The 20,455-nt window shown below is 44.1% G+C and overlaps 1 protein-coding gene across 2 annotated transcripts in view; it reads left to right on the top strand.

Moving 5' to 3' along the window:
* Positions 1–20,455, top strand: part of Slc25a13 (solute carrier family 25 member 13) — a 179,779-nt gene that overhangs the window by 52,395 nt on the left and 106,929 nt on the right. For both annotated transcript variants that reach the window (XM_021189155.2, XM_021189161.2), the window contains exon 4: positions 18,674–18,789. In XM_021189155.2, the coding sequence (XP_021044814.1) occupies positions 18,674–18,789 (116 nt within the window). The remainder of the gene's footprint in view (positions 1–18,673; positions 18,790–20,455) is intronic.

Here is a 20,455-nt window from a genome sequence, read left to right as displayed (position 1 = left end):
AACAGTGAGTGTATGCACTGAGAACAGTGAGTGTATGCACTGAGACCAGTGAGTGTATGTACTGTCCTTTTCATAACTTTGACAGAAGCAGCTTACTTCTTCTGATGGGAAGAAGACAGGAGGAAGGACTTACTTTTGTTTGTCTCAGGAGATAGCACCTATTTGTCAGGGAGGGTAAAAGAGCTAAGCCCCCCCCTCCCCCCCATGGTGCCATTTGTGGTGGCAGGAGCTCTAGGCACAGCACATTCACAAGTTGACGGGTCAGCATGCAGAATGATGGTAGAAGCTCAGACGTGGTTGGCACCTTCGAGGTTTGCCACAGTTACTCAGGCTAGGTAGTCAGTCAGTCAACATCCCAGAGGTTCCACGACCTTCCAAAACAGCACCCCCACCCCTAACCTGGTGACCAAGTATTTAAACACAACAGGCCTGTGGGAATCATTCCACCTTCAAACAATATAGGAGTGCTAGATGTTTTCTTAAAGTTTAGCTGTTCCAGCCCTGGCATGGATTTGGGTATAGCAAGGGTTGAGGTCTTTGCTGTAAAAAAAAAATCTAGAATATGGGATATTTCATAGAGGTATGGGACACATAGGGAACACTTTTAATATAATATATATTTTCCGTTTTTGTTTTTTTTTTTTTGCGGGGGGGGGNGCTATGACTGGGCATTGAACACAGGACCTTGTGGATGCTAAGCCAACACTCTATGTCTGAGCTATGCCCCCACTTGGATTTATTTTCTGTAGGGGACAAAATGAATGCTGGGGTCAGAGAACTTAGAGGTGATACTGAAGTGTCGCCTTAATAACTTACCTTGTTCCCTGTGGATGGAAGCTGCTGAGGTTGGGGCACAGAGGGAGAGAGCAAGAAAACGAAGAGACAGTGCTTGCAAAGCAAGAAACAAAACATTGAGATGAAGGAGTTTTGGGGACTGTTAAAGTCTAGTTCTGACCATGGAATGGGCAGCTAAGAAGGGGGAGCAAGAGATCCTAGCAAAAGCGACGCCAATGTGACTCGGAGGGCCTTGGTGTGGGAAGTGTCTGGGTTTTAAAAAATCAATAATGCATTGCAACTATTTTGATTCGAAGGGTAAATATATTAAAAATTTTGAGGACTCAGGTTGGAGTGGAGTTGGAGTCAGTGCCGGTCTGGCACCTAAAAAGATGGGTGCAGAGGGGAGCTGAGGCTGATAAGGTGTTAGGAACAAGGAAGGTGGGGTGCTGAGTGCCACGGAGTGCTGTGGAGACTCCTCTGGACCGCATACACTGGAATCGAAATACAAACTTATAAAAGAAAGGCAAGTAAATGTAACCGCTGTTGCATAAAGCTAGTCACGGATCTGTTACTCTGCAATTGTCAGTGTTAGAGCAGGATGTGACAATCATTCCATTAAAAATGACCTTCACTGAAAGTGTGAGGAGGAGTTCCTGAAACAAACTGCCCTGGTTTGCATGTGTCCCCCAAAGCTCATGTGTTGGAAATGTATACCCAAGGCAACAGTGTTGAGGGGCAGGCTCCTGAAGCATGGAGCTCTCTGGAGTGGGCTAATGATGCTAGCTTGCTAGCATGGGAAGGTGGTTTTCATAAAATGATGAGCCTGGCCGTCCCCTCCTCATTGGTGTGATGCCATCTCATGTATTAGAATGCAGCGAGAAGGCCTTAACAGGCACCAGTGCCACGATCTGGAGCCCCCTCCTCCTCCTGTCCACAGCCTTCAGCACTGGAAGTTCAAATCTGCTGTTTACAAATGGCCCAGTGCCACAGCTGCACAAAAGATGGAAACCACTGGGGGATTTAGGGCTTATTAACATTCCCTCTGGTTCATGAGTCACCTCCCAGAATAAACTGTACACGACGGGCTTTAGTAAAGCTGTTGGGAGTAAGACCTGAGTTGCAGTCTGATGTGAAAGTTTGAGGGTTATTCAGTTTTGAGTGGAGAAAAGGCAAGAGCTGCAAGCTCTTCCTGCCTCAGCCCCAAGGGTTGGGGTTTTAGGCGGATATCCCTTTGCCAAGCCTCTTAACCTTTATGAAGTAGTATAGAACCTTAGCTGGCAAGTAGGTTGCCATTAACTTTGCCTGCCTACGATCTTTTCAGTGAGTGGGTGGAGGTGAGTTTTCCGTTCATGTTAATATTTCTAACTCACAGATAAATTACTAAATTCAAAGTAGTTTTATCTCTTTGGTTCTCTGTCGCTCTTTCATTGAAAATCCTGGCTGCTGGCCTCCTTCACGGAACTGCCTCTTTGCATTATGCAGATGTTCAAAATAATAGCACCTGTGTGGCTTCTAACAGATATTGAATGAAGATTAAGACTTCTTTTCAGCTGTTTGTGCTTATACTGTATTCCACGAAATGTCCCAAGTTAAAGCGTTGTGTTCTAGGGCATTTGAAATAATCCATTGCTCTGTGTGGTTTTGCCACTGCATTGATAAATGGTTAGGTCCATTCATTTCAGTTTGTTTTCAATTTTTCGGCATTCTTTTCTTTCTTTTTTTTCTTTGGGGCTGGGGGGACTTTAGACTTAATTGCATTTTTTGTATGTAAAACATATGGTCCCAGAATCCAGACTGTGACATAGAAGGAAAATCTGCTGGTTCGCTTCTGTTCTTCGCTGAGTGACATCCTCTCTGGAGTTACCCATTCTCTGGAGTCTTTAGTTTTTCCTGCCACAGAATACTTCTCTTCCTCAATAAGTGAATTGATACTAATATTCCCGTTTATGCTGGCTTCTTAAACAGAACAGACAGCTAATAAATGCTCTTTCCCCATCCCTTCCCCACAGACAAACACTCTAGAGTGTTTTATAGGCACTTGTGTGTGTATTAAGTTCTCCAAAGAAAGAGTCAGTAGGTATAGTTTTACTATGCGGAGTCAGCTCTTAGTTACAGGCCCCCCGAGCTGACCCTCTGTCTCACCTCTGTGCTTTCTGGAGCCTGAGGAGAGCCACTGGAGTTGTGGTAGTTTCTCTTCTGAGACCAGAGGAGATCTGCGAACTGGCACACAGGCTCAGGACCGCATTGAGTACGGGCTCCTGCGCCCACATAAAAAGCTGGATATGGTGCTGTGTCGTAATCCCAATTCTAGGTTGGCAGAGATGAGGTTTCCGAGGCCTGCTGGCTACCTAGTCTCCATGACTATCAGTGCGGGTTAGTCTAAACTCTAGGTTACCTAGTCTCCATGACTATCAGTGTGGGTTAGTCTAAACTCATGGTTTAGTGAGAGACCCTGTCTCAAAAAAAATGTGGAGAAAGATTGAGGAGGGCACCCAATGTCCTCTGACTTTTACTGGTGTATAAGCACTTGCACACAGATGATACACTTGAACACACACACACACACACACACACACACACAGAGTAGCTCTCCATCTGTGGTGAGTCTGTGTTGCAGCTCAAGTGCTCAGCTAAGAGACCATGATCTTCTCTTTTGCTCTTAAGTATTTGTTCCACTCAAGCCTTGGTAATTGGATAATGCCCACCATACTGGGAGCAGCAGGTCCACGTAGGAAGATGTCAATCTTATCATTAGATCCACCTCAAAGCAGTGTTTTGTCTTGGGTCCCCATATCCTAGTCAAGTTGATATATAAAACAAACAGTTGTTAGCGAGAAACATGGACACCACATGACACGTACTGAATTGCCCTTCAGAGGTGCTCATATGTGCTCATAGTTGTGCACCAAACACTTCTTAGGGTTGCTTTGATGTTTTGTTTCTTTCTGTTTTTGCAACATACATGTATGTATGTATGCATGTATGTATATATGTATGTATGTATGTATGCATGTATATGTAACTTCTCAACTCCTGCCATCAGAAAAAATGGATCTTTTTCACAGGAAAAGCATCGCATAGTGGAAGGAACCGTAGGAGTGGCTGGCACAGCATTTGCCTTTTACTAGGTCTCTTGAAACCTCCGAGACCTTAGGCAGATGACCTGCTCTCTCTGAGCCTGTGTTGGCACCTCCGAGACCTTAGGCAGATGACCTGCTCTCTCTGAGCCTGTGTTGGCACCTCCGAGACCTTAGGCCCTTGTTAAGTAGCACGGCGACTCCAATGATAATATTAGCCTGCAGGTCAGCATGGGCGATCCATCATCCCTTCTTGGACCACTTTCTCTCTTCACTCTCTGCACACCGTGCTTGCCGCTTTCCTCCAGTCTCTCTGCCTGCTCCATCTCAGGCTCCTTTTCCTGGTTTTTCTCCATCTCGCTAGTTTTCACTCATACTTTCTGGGGTTTGTTTTTCTATGTTACATCTTAAATGCTTCATACTTTCTACTTCAGTCCACTTAACTATAGTTCTTTTGAGGATCCCATCCTGTTCCCAGCGCCCCAGCAAGGGACCTAACTTGCAAGCCATTGAGGATATTTCGTCCTGACCATCCCCAGTATATCCCTACTAATTGTTCATCTATGGTTTATATTTGCTTAGTTCCTGCCTTCTATAGATGTAAATGCAGCTACATCTCCTCATACCCATCATGGTTCAGGCTATTAATTTCAAATTAGTTTTTAGATTCATTAAAGTAATAGATTTTTTTTCCCCCTCTCTCCAGAAACAAACTAGCCAAGCCTCGAAAGAACCTGAGAGCTGGCTGAAATGCAGTTCAAGATTTCTGATCTAGTGTTCGTCCGATTCGGTATTTTATTTACTTTTAAGACAGGAAGTGAAGAGTCACTAACATCAGGAAGGGGGAAAGAAAGCATAAGAAGGCTAAGGTGCCTCTTCTGTAGTTATCTAGGCAAAGGCTTCAGAGCCTTGTAGCTTAATTTACTTCGCAAAGATAGTGGGAAGCACTTTCAACAGCTCCTACTGCTGCTCATGCCAGGGCTGCTCAGTGTTGTAGTTGCGGGCCTCAGGAGATCGAGGTCATTAGAAACAAATGCTTGTGAAGTAATGCATAGGTAGTGAGGGGCGGGGCTGAGCACTCGTGTCAGGTGGGCAGACACGTTTCCTCCTTCTGTTCCTTGGCCTTCACGGAATAAAATAAAATGGAAACTTAAATAAACCCAGGTTTAAGACAGTTCTAATAAATTCTTGTGATGCTTTTAAATGAAATCTACATCTCAGGGTGTCTTAGTCAGGGTTTCTATTCCTGCACAAACATCATGACCAAGAAGCAGGTTGGGGAGGAAAGGGTTTATTCAGCTTACATTTCCATACTGCTATTGATCACCAAAGGTTGCAGGACTGGAACTCAAGCAGGTCAGAAAGCAGGAGCTGATGCAGAAGCCATGGAGGGATGTTCTTTACTGGCTTACTTCCCCTGGCTTGCTCAGCCTGCTCTCTTATAGAATCCAAGACTACCAGCCCAGAGATGGTCCTACCCACAAGGGGCCTCTCTCCCTTGATCACTAATTGAGAAAATGCCCCACAGCTGGATCTCATGGAGGCATTTCCCCAACTAAAGCTCCTTTTTCTGTGATAACTCCAGCTGTGTCAAGTTGACACAAAACTAGCCAGTACACAGGGTGACCCCTGTTATAACCGGAGATTCTCAGGACATTTTGTTGAGATTCTTTGTGTAATAAAACATAATTTGGGGTGGAAAATTCACATTTTGGGGTCCAGATTTCTGTCAATTTTAAAGCAAAATTTGTTCCTATAGTGAAATGATAATCCTTATGAGACCTAGGAGCGGAGTGGAAGGAATGTTTTCTTTATTGTGAACTTTAGGTAAAAATCTAGAAATAACTACTTAATTAGAATTTTATAAACATAAAACCACTTTTTAATTTCACTTTTCATTCCTTTTTTTTTTTTTTTAACGTTATTGGGCTACCCTTCCCAGCCATTCCAGTTGATGCAATTCAGCTTTGACTTGATTTAAAACTATAGCTTGTCCTGTGGCACCATTTAGAGGGGTGTGGCCATAGCTCCATCTGACTTGGTAGGGTCCTATACTCCTTGGCTGCATTTGTTCAGAGATGTATTTACCTTTGTAGTAAGTTTGTTCCTCCTTTTCCCATTAATTAATTAATTGATTAATTAATTTTACATCCCAATAGTAGGTCCCCCCTCCCCTGCCTCTCCTCCCAGTCCCTCTCATCTCTCTAACAGTTTGTTTCCTATTAATTGCTTTGTAGAAATCTCCATTCAAAGTAGATACTTGGGTATCTTTTTTGGTATCTCTTTGCAATGCAGTGACAGAGAAAAAATAGTGGCTGTGGGTAGGCTGAGAGGTTGAGTTTATGTGCAATCATGATCTGTCTCAAAAGCCACACCCTTCTGTGATTTGGGAGGGGTAGACCAATCGGGAAGAGGTGTCTACGTAATCTGAGACAGTTTACAGCAAGAAAAACTGCTTCTGTAGACACAGATGCGTGCTCCTGGTGCCTTAGGGTGACTTTTTAAAATATTATGCACGGGGCTACTTATGTTAAGTCAGGCATTTTTCTAGAACACTCTGCACAAACCAGTTATTCCTGTAATTGAAACTTTAAGGCGCTTCACTAAATTTTGAGTATTTAAAATATCTTAACTATGTGAGATAATTGAGATGATGGATACATGCTTTATTATGTTAATGATTTCAGAATGTGTCTGCTCTGGAAAATAGGTTGGACGCCTTCAGTGCATGCAGGTTTTAGTTATGCATCAGTCCATGGAGAAGCAGGCCTTTGGTGATGCACGAAACAGCTCACACTTTCTATTGGCTTCGAAACCTCTTGATATCTAAGCTATCTATCTCTGCATTTCTTTTGTTGCTGAAGGTGGGGGCATCCTCTCTTTCATTCCTGTTAGAAAAGAATGTAACACTTTCATAGGAGACTTAGTAGGTTTTGTTTTTTTCTTTTTTTGTTTTTTTCAACTTGGAATAAATTGAAAACACCTCACCCTTCTCTGTTTACCTGGGAAGTTATGATGATGTTGATGAGAAGTATTGTCCCTGAAACTAAGTCTCAATTTTCATTTGACCAGCAATTTGTGCAAACTCAATTTAGGATCAACACGAGGGTTACGTGGGTACTTTTTCATGTTCTTAAATATAGAAAATCATAATCTGTTTTAAACTTATTGTAACTGATGGGACACTTGTTTACATGGGGAAAATGACTCTGTGCAAGTCGTATATTGAAGTTCATGTTAATGTTTGCTATTTAATGACACCTAATGATATTCAATGAAGGGTTATGCTGAACTGGAGAGAAAATGTGTTACCCAGGCAACTGCCTCTGGCAGGCTAGAGACTTGGGCATATGGCTCTATAGTCCACATTATTTCAGCATCTTTAAGCATAAAGAACCACACATGTAATTGACTGTGAAAAATTACTGCTCAGTTACTGTATTGTATGGTCACAATAGAAGTAAATGAATACGTCATTGTTGTTGGAACAAGTCTGTTGGGAATCACTCCTAGACTCTACTATTTAAGAAGCAAAAATACAATAAGAAGAAAATAGCTGGTTTAATTAACATGTAAAAATTGGGTTAATTTGAATTCAGCTGGCGCAGCAGATATTAATGTGGGATTTGGGGTGGTGTCCTGGCTAAGACCGGGTACTTTTATTGCTTTTTGTCCACACCACGAATCACTGTATGTTTTTTTAGGGGCTTTTCCTGTCATTTATATTTTGCTTTGCATGGGGTTTATATTACGTTCACACCAAAAGAGAGTTTGGTGTACTTTTATCCCAAACATAGAAATTACAATTGAATAAAAGAAAATGCTAAAATATTTGTAAGCAATTAAAAAATGCTTCTCATGGGAAATCGGTGTAACTTGATTTAATATGTTGAAGCATGATTTCAGTTGATGCTTATTATTTATGCTCTGTAAAGCTGAGTGAGGAAACAGAAATTCACCATTGGCAGAGGCAAAACCAGAACAAAACAAAACAAAACAAAACAAAAACCAACCCACCCACCAACCAAAAAAAACCCCAGCCTATTTGCCCTTGTGACTTCCTGTGTATGCTTAGGGGACTTTTATTAGTTTTAGAGTATTGTTTTAATTATGACTACTTGGGTTCAGACACTCAGAAAAATCCACTGAGAACAGCAGTCAGTGACTTCCAATAAAACTCATCCTGCTCAATTTGGATTTTCATTAAATGTGGTTTGAGCAGAGGCAGGACCGTCTTGTACTGAAATTCTCCATGAAGAAAATCCCTGCTCGGCCACACCTGACGTAGAGCCTCGGATGCTTTAAGAGCCTTTCCCCTCTAAGCCCAGGGAGCTGCAGTTTGATGAGCTAAGAGTTTGCGGCGTGTGCTCTGCATGTTGGTTGGTCTCTGTGCATTTAAAAGGTCTGATTATTCAGAGTTCATCTGGGTACAGGAACAAGCCACTTGGAACATTCAGCCGATGCACCAGTGGCCATGGAAAAGCTCCTCCAGTCCCTCCCTACCTCCCCACTTGAACTGCTCGTTCCCACTGTATTCTTTCTCCCTCGTTTGTTCGCCCTTCACTGCCTGGCCACTCCATTTTTGGAGGGAAGGCGAGACAAGAACCGGAGACTGGAGAGAATCAACAGCCTTAGTGGCCACTTAGAGCCAGCTGACAGATGGCTCACCTGCTGGCTTTTCAGTGAGTGATTGCTTTTCTGTGCCTTAATCTTCCCATTATCCTTCATTTGCTATTTTAATAAAGTCAAAGCCTTCTCAACCAGCCTTAACTAAAGGAGCAGAAAAGATGTAGGAATCAGTGCTTTAAAAACCCTGCAGTTAGGGTAAATCATTACTCCAACAGGCTACCTAGTTACCCTCCCCTTTTCCTTAGTGTTGTCTTAAAGACAATATAGAAATTAATATAAGGGCTTCCTAGTGGGCTCTTTTTCTTTTTTCCCTTCCCTGTTAAGCTCAGTACATTTCTCCTTAAAAAAAAATCTCTGGGTAATCTTAAAATATTAATAATGTAATATATACATATGTATGTTTGTGATATACACGTATCACTCTCCTCTCAGTATTTGTAAGTGTATGCAATTGGTATAATGTAATAGATGATAAGTCTTCAGGGTTTTTTCAAAAGCATCTTTAAGTTTTTATATGTTGTGTGTGACTGTCTGCATGTATGTATGTGCACCATATGCATGCCTGATGCCTCAGAGGGCCAGAGGAGGGTGCTGAGCCGTCTTGCTGGCCCCAAATTTTCAGGTTTTAGAGACATTTTCTACCATTGATACTTATTTACCTAGAGACGGTGGAGACGGAATTTGCCTCTAGTTTAGAAGGCTTTTGGTGTTCTTTTTTTTTTTTTAGGGTGAAATTGACCATAGTCAGATCTTTTTTATACCTCAAAGTTTGAAAGGTAGAATGCTGGGGCTGTGGCTTAGGGGTAGAAACAGATTCCTCCAAGGCCACTGGGCAGTAGCTACCTAATAGGAAAAGAAAGAGAGAATGGGGTATAAAAATTGAGTTGGCAGAAGGCATGATGAGTGTTAACCATCGGTAAAGGAGAACCATGAGAGGTGATTCGTATTGCTTGGTTACCAGCCTCCGTCCGGCATGGAAGCCCATGTTGAAGGTGCAGGAATACCGTCCCGCTGTTTGACACAGTCAGTCTGAGTCGCTTGAGTGCTGCTTGGGGTGATTTATAAGGCTGTGGCCACATAGGTAGGGTTAGCAGTGTAGAGGAGTCACTCTCTATGGTAAGCTCGCAGGTACGAAAGCTTATATATGTATCTGCCGTTGTCAATACGGAGGCAGTGATGTATGCAGAGGTGGTATTTATAGACCAAATTCATGACAGCAACACAGTAAAATCAGTAATAAAAATCTTTCATAGCATTTTAGAGCCAGGCAGTAGCCTGCCTGGTTGAATGGTATGCGATTTGCCGGGTTTCACTGGAGCCAACGACTTTAAATAGGCCCTTGGCAAACCCTCCAATGAGGTTTGAACCAGAGTTCAGTTGAGCTGTGAGTCAATCACCCTGGCCTCCAGCCGGATGAGGCCATGCTGGATCCAGGGTGGACATGAGAAGATTCCCTGAGGCCGGAGGACCCCCACCTGGGGGAGGGAAGATAGGCAAGACAGACACACCCCTCATCGCCCAGGGGAGGAGGCCACTGGATGGCGAAGCTAAGGTAAGGCTAGAACTAGGTCTAGTCTCCACCTGACTCCCGCTAGCTTGGAACATAAAACCAAACAGAGCACCGTTTCTTCTTATGGGCGTGTTTTAAATGTTAATCGTCCACTAATGCTTGCGTATGATTTTGCATAATTAAGGCGGAGACGCCTTCATATGCTCTCTGACCACCAGCCAGCCTGTAAAAATAAAAGTGTTTATGTGTGACCTCCCTTGTCACCTACGTAATGGGCAGTTCGAATATCCACGGCGACCTTAAGCCCTTATCAGTCTTCTGAGTGCCACTGTTCCTGCAGCCACAGGCTTCCAGGTGTCATCGAGGGGGACAGAGCCCTAACTGGACTTCTAGTACATGATCCTCCAGACTGCCTTAGCAAACTCATCCTGGATATGGCCACATCCTCTCTGCAGCTGTCAACTAGAGCTGCTTGGTCTATGCGCTATGCGGTACTGGCTCACGGGGTCTTTCTAACTCTGGCAAGACATGACACTTGTCTGCGTTCCCTTTGCAGAGATGCTGTTTGTAGTACATGGATAGAAAGTCTTCGAACGGCCCTGCCACTCTTTGGCTGTCATCTTACCCCGGGGGAGGCTAGCTATAGCTAGTCTTGAATTTTCTTAGGCCCCTTGCATGGTTCCTATATGCCTTCGCTAACCATTCAGACAAAGCATCCAGGCCTCTACTCTGAATGGCTTGTTGATTCTCGGTCCCTACAGGCTAGAAGCACTGGAGCTGGGGCTCATCGCACCAGTGAAGAAGAGTCTCCGGGCCTGGGGCGCCAGCACAGCTCTCAGGCATCTGTCCTCTTTTTCTTTGCATTTTGTCACCTGATTCTGGGATGCCCTTTGTGCTCATTGCTTTACCCCTCCACTGAAGAGCGGTTCCTTGATGACCCAGATTCTTTTAGTTGTCGTCCTTTATGTCTAGGGCATACGTAGCCTAGAGTGGGGGCACCTTACCTGTCCAGTGGATTATTTGCAAGGCATTCAAGGAACAGAGCTGGGAAAGCCAAAATGCTATTAAAAGATGTTAACAGTATAGAGCCCATGGCTCTTTACTGGATAACACAGATTCTGATTCTCCTCCTCCTCCTCCTCCTTCTCCTCCTCCTCCTCCTCTTCAGAACCACAATACTTAAACATGGGTGGTCCTGGAAACTGTTTCTGGAGTTAGATTTTACTGTTTTACTTTTATCTCTGCCACTAATCCTGGACAATCGCCTGGCTTCTGTTGCAGCGCACAGAAGGGGGTAATAAGCAAAAGTTATTTTTGGGAAGGCCTCTTGTGGTTAGGAATTGGAGTAAAGTGGTAATTGGATTTTGATATGGTGCATTGTCTACACTCAAACTTCCTAAAGTCTGAGCAGATCAGAGCCTCCTGAGCAGCTGTGTAAATTCTCATAGCCACAGAACTGGCCTGGAGATAGGGACCCAGAGAAGATGAAAGGACCACGTGGTGTCTCAGCCTCTGCAGGTCAGGAATGAGCCCCAGCAGGGAGGAAGAGGAGAGGAGAGTTACCCACCTTGGATAATTGAAGTTCCTGTGATGCCCTCCGAGCCTTGGCTCCTTTTCTCAGTTTTGTCTTTCTCTCTCTCTCTCTCTCTCTCTCTCTCTNTCTCTCTCTCTCTCTCTCTCTCTCTCTCTCTCCCCTCCCCCTTTCCCCTATCAAGGCTTAGACTTTTGCTGTTTGATTTTTGTATAAATTTTATTTTTTTTTCCTTGTTGCAAAAACCAGTATGGTCTATGTGTTATCGGGAGAGAAATAGAAATTATGAGCAAGAAAAAAGAACAAAGCCATATATTTTAAATAATTCAATGACAGATATGTACGGTTAACACTTTGATAGGCATGGTTCAGATTTTATTCAGATTTTGTGCTTATATAAATATTTTTGTTCATTTTTAGCAAAAATTAATAACAAAAATATTTAGTAACTTGGCTTTGTTATCTTGTTTTTAGTTTTAGAGTATTTTTGATTATCGCTATCTTGGGGAATGTGCATGTGAGCATGCGTGTGAGTGCTTGTGCTGCCGGCACAGGATAATCTGTAAGAATCTCCAAGCTTGGAGCAAACACTATCAACCTGTTGAGCTCTCTGGAGCTGGATTTTTTGAGTTAGAGCGTCTTACCCTATAGCTCAAGCTGTCCTGGGATTCCCCCTTGAGTTCAGGCCAAGATCTTCCTGCCTTTGGCTCGGTGGCACGCAGGTACCAACAGGCCCTGCTAATGGAATCAGTTACTACACAGCGTGTTTAAGTGATTTTTAACTTAATGCCATGGGTTTGTTTATATTATTTTTGGTGGGTAGGTAGTGATGTATATATAAATGTTCTTTTAGTAAACCTAGCACATATTGAAATGTTGAGATTTTTTTGTTTTGTTTTGTTTTATTGTGTTTTGTTTTAGTGTTTCTGCTAATATCAATGAGTGTTCTGTGAGGCTTCCTAGGAATAAAAGCTGTACACATCCACTAACATTTTTCCTATGATAAATCCCTAGAAGTGAGATTATGGGCTCAAAGAATGTGCTGGATAGTTTTAGGTCAACTTGACGCATCCTAAAGTCATCTAAGAGGAAGAGGAAGAAACCTCAATTAAGAAAAATGCCTCCAGTGCCGGGCCGTGGTGGTGCACGCCTTTAATCCTAGCACTTGGGAGGTAGAGGTAGGTGGATTTCTGAGTTTGAGGCCAGGCTGGTCTACAGAGTGAGTTCCAGGACAGCCAGGGCTATACAGTGACACTCTGTCTTGAAAAAAACAAAACAAAACAAAACAAACAAACAAAAAACAAAACAAAAAAGAAGAAGAAAGAAAGAAAGAAAATGCCTCCATAAGATCTGGCTGTAGGCAAGCCTGTAGAGCAATTTCTTTATTAGTGATTGGTGTAGGAGGACCCAGCAATTGTGGGTGGCACCGTTCCTGTGCTGAAAGTCCTAGGTTCTATAAGAAAGCAGGCTGAGCAAGCCATGGAGAGCAAGGCAGTAAGCAGCATCCCTCCATGGCTTCTGCCTCAGCTCCTGCCTCCAGGTTCCTGCCCTGTGTGAGTTTCTGACCTGACTTCCTTCAGTGATGAAGAGCAGTGTGGAAGTATAAGCCAAGAAACCCTTTTCCTCCTCAACTTGCTTTGGTCATGGTGCTTCATCGCAGCAGTAGAAACCGTAACTGTGACAAAGAATAGTGACATTTTAAGACTCTTGTTCTGTTTCCAAATTGTCCTTAAGAGATGAGTACTGGATACTGGATACTCTTTTTTTGTCATCTAAGCCTCTTTGGTTCTGTGGATCCTACCAAGACATCCTCACATCTGGTCCTTTTCCTTTCTACTCATTTGCATATTTTGGAGAATGCATGGACTTGTCAATAAAACTATCAGGCCTTGGCTACTAGCTCAGATGTGCGTATTACAGCTCAACATACTTGCACCTCAGCAAGCTGATTCCCTTTGTGCCTCTTCCTCGAGGCCTTTCTTCTTTGGCTCCTGGTTTACTTGCTGCTCGTCTGGTGCACCCGTCTTAGGGAGTAGAGAGAACCCCCCTTTCATCCCCGTGTCCTCAGCACTGGCCTCTGCCTACCTCACAAGCAAGGAAGCTTAGAAGCCATGCTGCAGTGTGCCCGCCACTTCCCAGCTTTGTGCTTCATCTCACCTCAGCTCTGCCACAGGCTCACTGTCCTGCAGTCTCTCCTCTCCCTGCCTCTTCACACTGAGACCAACCCCATGTTCCCCCATCCCGTCTTATTCAGATTTCAGCAAGATTTTTTCTGTCTCCTCTCTCAACACAACTCTAGTCTTCCTCTGTGAACTCACTGACCTGTCTAGTTCTCTGATGTTACTGCCTACCTTTCTCCTTCCTCAGAACAGCATAGCTTTCGATCTGAGCTCTCTTATACAAGACTAAGACCTGTTTATTGCACAGTTGGGATTGTTCGCAAGACCCAAAGTTGTACTTCTCAGATTTTAAAAACGGTGGTTGTATGTTGGTAGGTAGCCATCTAGTATCTGTTTATGTGAGTGTCTGCTTCCTCATAAACCATAACAATGGATTCTATATTCTTTTAGCATGTGCTAATTAAAACAGAAATGGGGCCCCATTTTGACCTATTCACATGCAATCGATTTTTCAAACTGATTTTTTTTTTAAAAGATTTATTTATTTAACGATTGTGTGTGTTTGGATGTCTTGCCTGCAGGTATGTGCACCATGTGGGGGTCTGGTGAGCAGGAGTTTAGAAGAGGCCAACAGATCACCTGGGATTGAAGTTACAGATGGCTGTGTGCTGCTATGTGCGTGCTGGGAATCAAACCCTTGCATTGGACAAGAGTGACAGATATTTTAGCCCCCAAGCCGATCTTGCCCGACTCAGTCTATTTTTATCTCCAGTTCCTCTTGGGCCGAGTGTTTTATAATGGTACACAGTGTCTAGGCTGTTACTTTTGGACTTTAAGCAGCTATAGAGTTGCCACTGTTGTAAGTGGTTGCAAAGAACAGTGGCCCTGGTGCTCTAGAAATTCCAAATGACACGCTAGAAAAATGTCCTGGTTATTTAGACAGACACCGATTGTCCCCTAACCTGTGTAGCCGTGTCATGAGATGTCACTTCTGTGTTTCTTCCCACATTCATTGGCTGGGTCCTACTGTTAGCTGTGAGTGAGTGGAGACATAGAATACCTCTCAATACATACTTGTCCTGGAGATGATCAGAGTTATGTGATTATTTTAAAGGGCATCTGATACACTGAACGAAGATTTGGCAGTTGGAGGTGGTGGAAAAGGAAGCCAGTGAGCTCAGCAGCCAGGTCTGAACTTGATGAAGCTTGTATTCTTCCTCGTAACTTATGTTAATACCCATTAAACCTGTAAAGTAAGGTTGAAGCAGTGTTTATATGAAAATATAGATGTTTGTGGAAACCATTCTGTAAGTGAATATAGTACTGTGTAATTATTCCCATGGCCTTCTAGTCAGATTACCTGGAAAATCCAGAATGATCTTGATGAACAATAGTACATTATGATTTCATGGTTCCTCTGTATACCTCCTACATAGAGGTATCATGCTTGTATCTAATAGGATTACCAAATTACATACCTTTTTGGTATCAGTAACATGCCTAAAATACCAGTCTTTACTGGCCAGTTATGGTTTTGAAGTGACATTAAGATGGCAGAGAAGAACCTACTACACCCTTATAGAGTCTCCGGGCTTTTAAGTCATCTGGAAGCAGGCGAGATGCTCTTTTTATTTGAATTTTAAGCCTTATTCAGTCCACAGAACAAGAGCTTCTTTTCTACACCCCACACACTGCGGCTCTCTTGATGAGCTTGGTGTCTTTGCAGGTTGATTTAACACTGGGCTTGCTGGCTGGCTCAGCACGATAACCACCCTCCTCCTGCTGCCCCATGGCCTTCTCCGGGTGAACAGACAGGGTGGATGCAGAGCTTCTGGTAACTTCCCAGCAAATGGAGGGGCCAAGGAGTGATGCACATAGCAAGGAAGAAGCAAACAGAAACAGTAACCCCACTCCCTGTAGTCCTTTGGAAGGGAGGGGCCAATCGTTGAGTTCCTCAGAGGTATCTGCTATTAGGACATTCTAAAGAGGATAACCAGAGGTGCTTATCACAGTTTCAGTCCAGCCTTCAGTAACCCTTCTTTAACTCCTTTCCACCCAGGTCTTTGTTTCCCATCTTTGCTTCTCTATTAAGTATTCTCAGGCACTCTAACCAAGTACTAAAACTGGTATGTCTTAAACTTTTTCAAAGTTTAATTTTTTATGCCCTGGATGGTGGAAAGCATGAGGCTCTTCTATCCTGGAGGAAATGAGAGAGAATCTGCTCTGTGCCTTTCTTCCAACTCCTGGAAGATGGGATTGGTGTGTCAGCAATCTCTGGTGCTCCTTGACTTAGTGTAGACCCATGACCATGACCTCTTCCTCAATCCTCACACAGTGTTTCCCCCACCCCTGTCCATGTGTGTCCAAATTTCTAATCATTGGGTCAGCTCATCATCCTACCCCAATAGCTCCTCATTCATCCCAGCTAACCATAGTGGCCAGAGCCCTTGTCCAGGTAAGCTCATATGCTAGGCTCTGCGGGTTAGCATTTTGGAGAGACACCATTCATTCCACACCCCAGCATCCAAACTGCCTGCACTCAGGTGATAACATCACAGAACTGCATAGCCTTTTCTCCTCCAAAGCTCCCACGGTCATTGTCCTTTGGTAGTGTATCTGTCACCTCACACAATTCATCAGTTTACAGGAAGGCGTGGCAACTTCCTGGTTTCCATCCTTCGGCTTCTCCTCTGACATCGCCTCCTGACCAGCATGGTCACTGTGGCCCCAGCTCATGTCTTAGTTCTGTCCTTCTATTCCTGCTTTCAAGCCTATCACTACTTCTGTCCTTTATATTCATTTTCCTCATTGGTCCTTCATAAGCAGAGACATCGCCTTGACTTTAATCTAAAAACCTGGGGTGATGTGTCTCTGTTGGTGACCCACAGAGGTCCATCTCCTGACTCGGATGTCTGGTACAACTCAAACTGGTCTCTGGCTCTACCCCATGTCCTCTGTATGCAGTTTGATCTGTTTCCATCTGCTGCCCTCTCTGTGTGGGATGTCCCTGTTGGCCTGTCCTCTCCAGCTCTCTTCAGATGGACAGCTAGTCTAAACCTCTTCAGTACAAAATGTCAGAGGCCAATACATTTCAGTTTATTTCTTCAAAGGCAGAAGGAGTTTGAGATAAGTGATCTCTAAAATCAAGCTACTTTTTGTTTGTTTGTTTGTTTTGTTTTGTTTTGTTTTGAAACAGGGTTTCTCTGTGTAGCCCTGGCTTTCCTGGAACTCACTCTGTAGACCAGGCTGGCCTCGAACTCAGAAATCCACCTGCCTCTGCCTCCCCAGTGCTGGGATTAAAGGTGTGCACCACCACCACCTGGCTAGTTACTTTTAAAGTGTGTGTTTTAAATACCATGACTTGGTAAAGCCCTTCCGTGGGGAAAAAAATACCCTTCATCATACTCCTTATGCATTATTTTGCTTGCTTTTTATACACTACTCTTGTACTCCTCGGGTTATGTATGCTCTACCTCCTGACTTTTGAGTCCTGCCTGCTCCCCTTCCCATCCCCCACCTTGTCCTGGTGTGTTCCCATGAGACCTATTCTGGACACGTATTCTCTTGAAATACTTGTTATTCCTGAACGTTCAGCCTGTTCCAAAAGATGTGTTTCGGGGAGATGCTGTATGGGACACACTCCGAGTTTTCCTACCTTTGTAGCATTGTGGGGACATTCTGTGAAGCAGCTAAGTTAACTTTGTAAACAAATGTATTTCTCTATAGAAGTTTCCGAGGAATTAAGCGTCCTGAGAAACATGGAAAGACTCCCATTTTCTTCTCCCATAGCCTCCAAAGACTTGGGCTTTCCCAGTAGATTACTGAAATATTTGAACATTTATAATACAGCATAGACCTTCGTTTCTAGGAAGCCCTTTGTGGAGCCCTTTCCTCTTTGCGAGTTCTGGCATGTGGCCTGTCACGCTCTTCCTCAAGCATGGAATCGATCATGTGACATTCGCCTGCCTTCTCACTCTCTGCTTTTCATGCAGAAGGGTGTTGTGGCCTTTTGCTGCCCATAAGGCCACCTCTGGCCCTCTAGCACACTATTCTTTTATGCGCTTCGTCCTCCAGGTATAAATCATTTACAATTCCCGTTTTCTCGTGCATGTCCTCACTTTGTTGTTTTGGGTTCCCTCGTCTCCCTGCTCAGCTGAATTGTCCTCCTTTTATAAGGTCCAGTTTTTGTTTCACTTCTGTCACAAAGCTTTTTGTACAAAAATGTTTTAATGAGTCTCTGTGTGTGTGTGTATATATATGTTTGTGTGTGTGTGTGTGTGTGTGTGTGTGTGTGTGTGTGTGTGCGCGCGCGCGTGCACATGTGGGTGAGAGGCCAGAAGAGGCCATTTGGAATTAAAGGCCATTGAGAGACACTTGATGTGGGTGCTGGGGACCGCACTTCATGAGAACTGCCACATGAGAAGATCTCTTAACTGCTGAGATATTGCAGTCCCCTCCCCTTTTTACTTTCTGCTGTAAGTCCACTCTCATTGTATTGGTATTGTACTGTATTGTATTGGTCCCTGCATTTGGATTGGCCTTTCCCGTATACTGTTACAGACGTTTCGTGAGTCCCATGACCTGCCTGATCTAGCTGAAGCTCCCTGTGTAGCATCCCTACCTCACGTGTGGTCAGGAGCTGCCGTAATGAACGGGGACTTACGAGGTTCTTGTGTGTGGCGGATAAGGGGCTGCTTCTGCATTTTGCCATTGCTTTGTAAAGTATCCAAGCGTCAATCACGGGACCCAGCAACGGGCGGAGGGAAACCTGAGGCCTGAAGCCTGGAGGATGGTTAGCTTAGAACTCCCAGGCCCGTCAGTGCTTGCCCGTGGGCTCCCAGCTCCTCTTCCTTTGATTCCCTCACACTGGATGCCCAAGCCAGCGTTGGGTACTGCCGCTAGCTCTGTGAAGTTGGATGCCACAGTTCAACCGTGGCAGCTGATTTTGTGACTTTAGTGTATATGATTGTGCTGTTTTATTTTCTATAGGGGAGACTGACTTTGTGCATTTGCTTATTTTATGTTGCAGGTTAATATCCTTCCAAGAGTTTGTAGCCTTTGAGTCTGTCCTGTGTGCTCCGGATGCCTTGTTTATGGTGGCGTTCCAGCTGTTTGACAAAGCTGGCAAAGGAGAGGTTACTTTTGGTAAGGAAGGTGGTGGGGGAGCATTTTGTTGTTTTAGGAATGAAAAGCACCCACATTCTCATTCATTCTCTCTCTCTCTCTCTCTCTCTCTCTCTCTCTCTCTCTCTCTCTCTCTCCCTCCCTCTCTCTCTCCTTTTCCCCTTTACATAATAAATCCTGATTATGGTGTCCCTTTTACTCCTCCCAGTTTTTCCCACCTCCCTTCACATCCAGACCCACTCCCTTTTTCTGTCTCACTAGAGAACAAACAGGCTTCTAAAGGATACTAATAAACGATCATATAAAAATAACACCTCAAATAGAAGAGCCCAAGGGAAGACTCAAGAGATAGAAAGCCACTCACTCATGCCCCTGATATATACTAAGCTTGATATCACACTACCCTAGCCTTGAGATATATATATATATATATATATATATATATATATATATATATATATATATGACAAGGTCCTGTTGCAGACCCGTGCGGGCCTTGCGTACGCTGCCTCAGTCTCTGACCTCACAGAGCTTGTGTTGATTTAGAGGACTTTGTTTTCTCACTGTCCTCTGTCCCCTCTGACTCTTACACTCTTTCTGTCCCCTCTTTCTCCGTGTTCCCTGAGCCCTGCAGGGAGGGAGTTGATAGAGACATAGCATTTAGAGCTGAGTGTTCCAAGGTCTCTCACTACACATCGTCTGGCTGTGGGTCTCTGTATTTCTTCCCATCTGCTACAGGAGGAAACTTCTCTAATGATGGTTGAGCAAGGCACTGACCTATGGGTATAAGATGATTGTCATTAGGGGTCAAGAGTCACTTTGTCATTTCAATGCTTTTTTTTTTTTTTTTTTTTTTTGGAACAGTGGTTTGGCTTTACCCTAAGTCACTGGGACATCTAGTCTCAGGCTTTTCGTCTCACAAGCCGTGTTAGGTATGGGTTCCATATTGTGGAATGAACCTTAAGTCAAAGCAGGTATTAGTCGGTTACTCACACAAGCTTTGCCACCAATGCCCTAGCCTATCTCGCAGGCAGGACACCACGGTAGATCAAAGGACTTGTGGCTGGGCTGGCCCCACACATTCTTTGAAGAAGTTAGCATGTTCCTTTGAACTGTATTGCATTGGGGGCTATGGCTCACGTGTCTTCTCTTTGCAGAGGATGAACTCTGCTCTGGCTTAGCTTTCATACTCTGCTTTCGTTAGGTGGACCCTTTGGACAGTTGCAGAAGGTGACCACTAGAAAGGACTGGTGTCCTCTGTGAATCATGCTTTCCGCTGCCTGGGGGCGATGGTGGTTATAGGCCACCCACACCAGAGGTTCCCACACTCCCAGTACTTCTTGTGGTCACCCGGTCTTCACGGAACGGTTTGCTGCTTGTGGATGTATGGTTCCGGGTAAAGAGAGCTTTGAACTGGTTCTTCCCATCTGTTGTGCACATGGAGCTTGTCCAGTGGCAGCCTTTCTTAATATGAAAAGGCAGGTGCATCTTCATCAAAGTTGGCTGCAAAGCTACAGAAAACCCCGAAATCTAAATATAGAAGGCGAAGACCTGGAGGTGCTGAGGCTGGAGTAAGCTTATTTTTAAAGAGTTTTTTTAGTGAGCTTCTGGAAAGTTCTATGATGGCTACTGATAAAGATTGCTGTAACCCTGCTGCACTCTTGCCTAGAAACAAGCCTGGAGCCCT

Source organism: Mus pahari, chromosome 2 (assembly GCF_900095145.1).
Source record: "Mus pahari chromosome 2, PAHARI_EIJ_v1.1, whole genome shotgun sequence".
NCBI classification, from domain to species: domain Eukaryota; kingdom Metazoa; phylum Chordata; class Mammalia; order Rodentia; family Muridae; genus Mus; species Mus pahari.
Note: the sequence above shows the minus strand (reverse complement) of the source record. Positions and strands in the feature narration are given on the sequence as shown.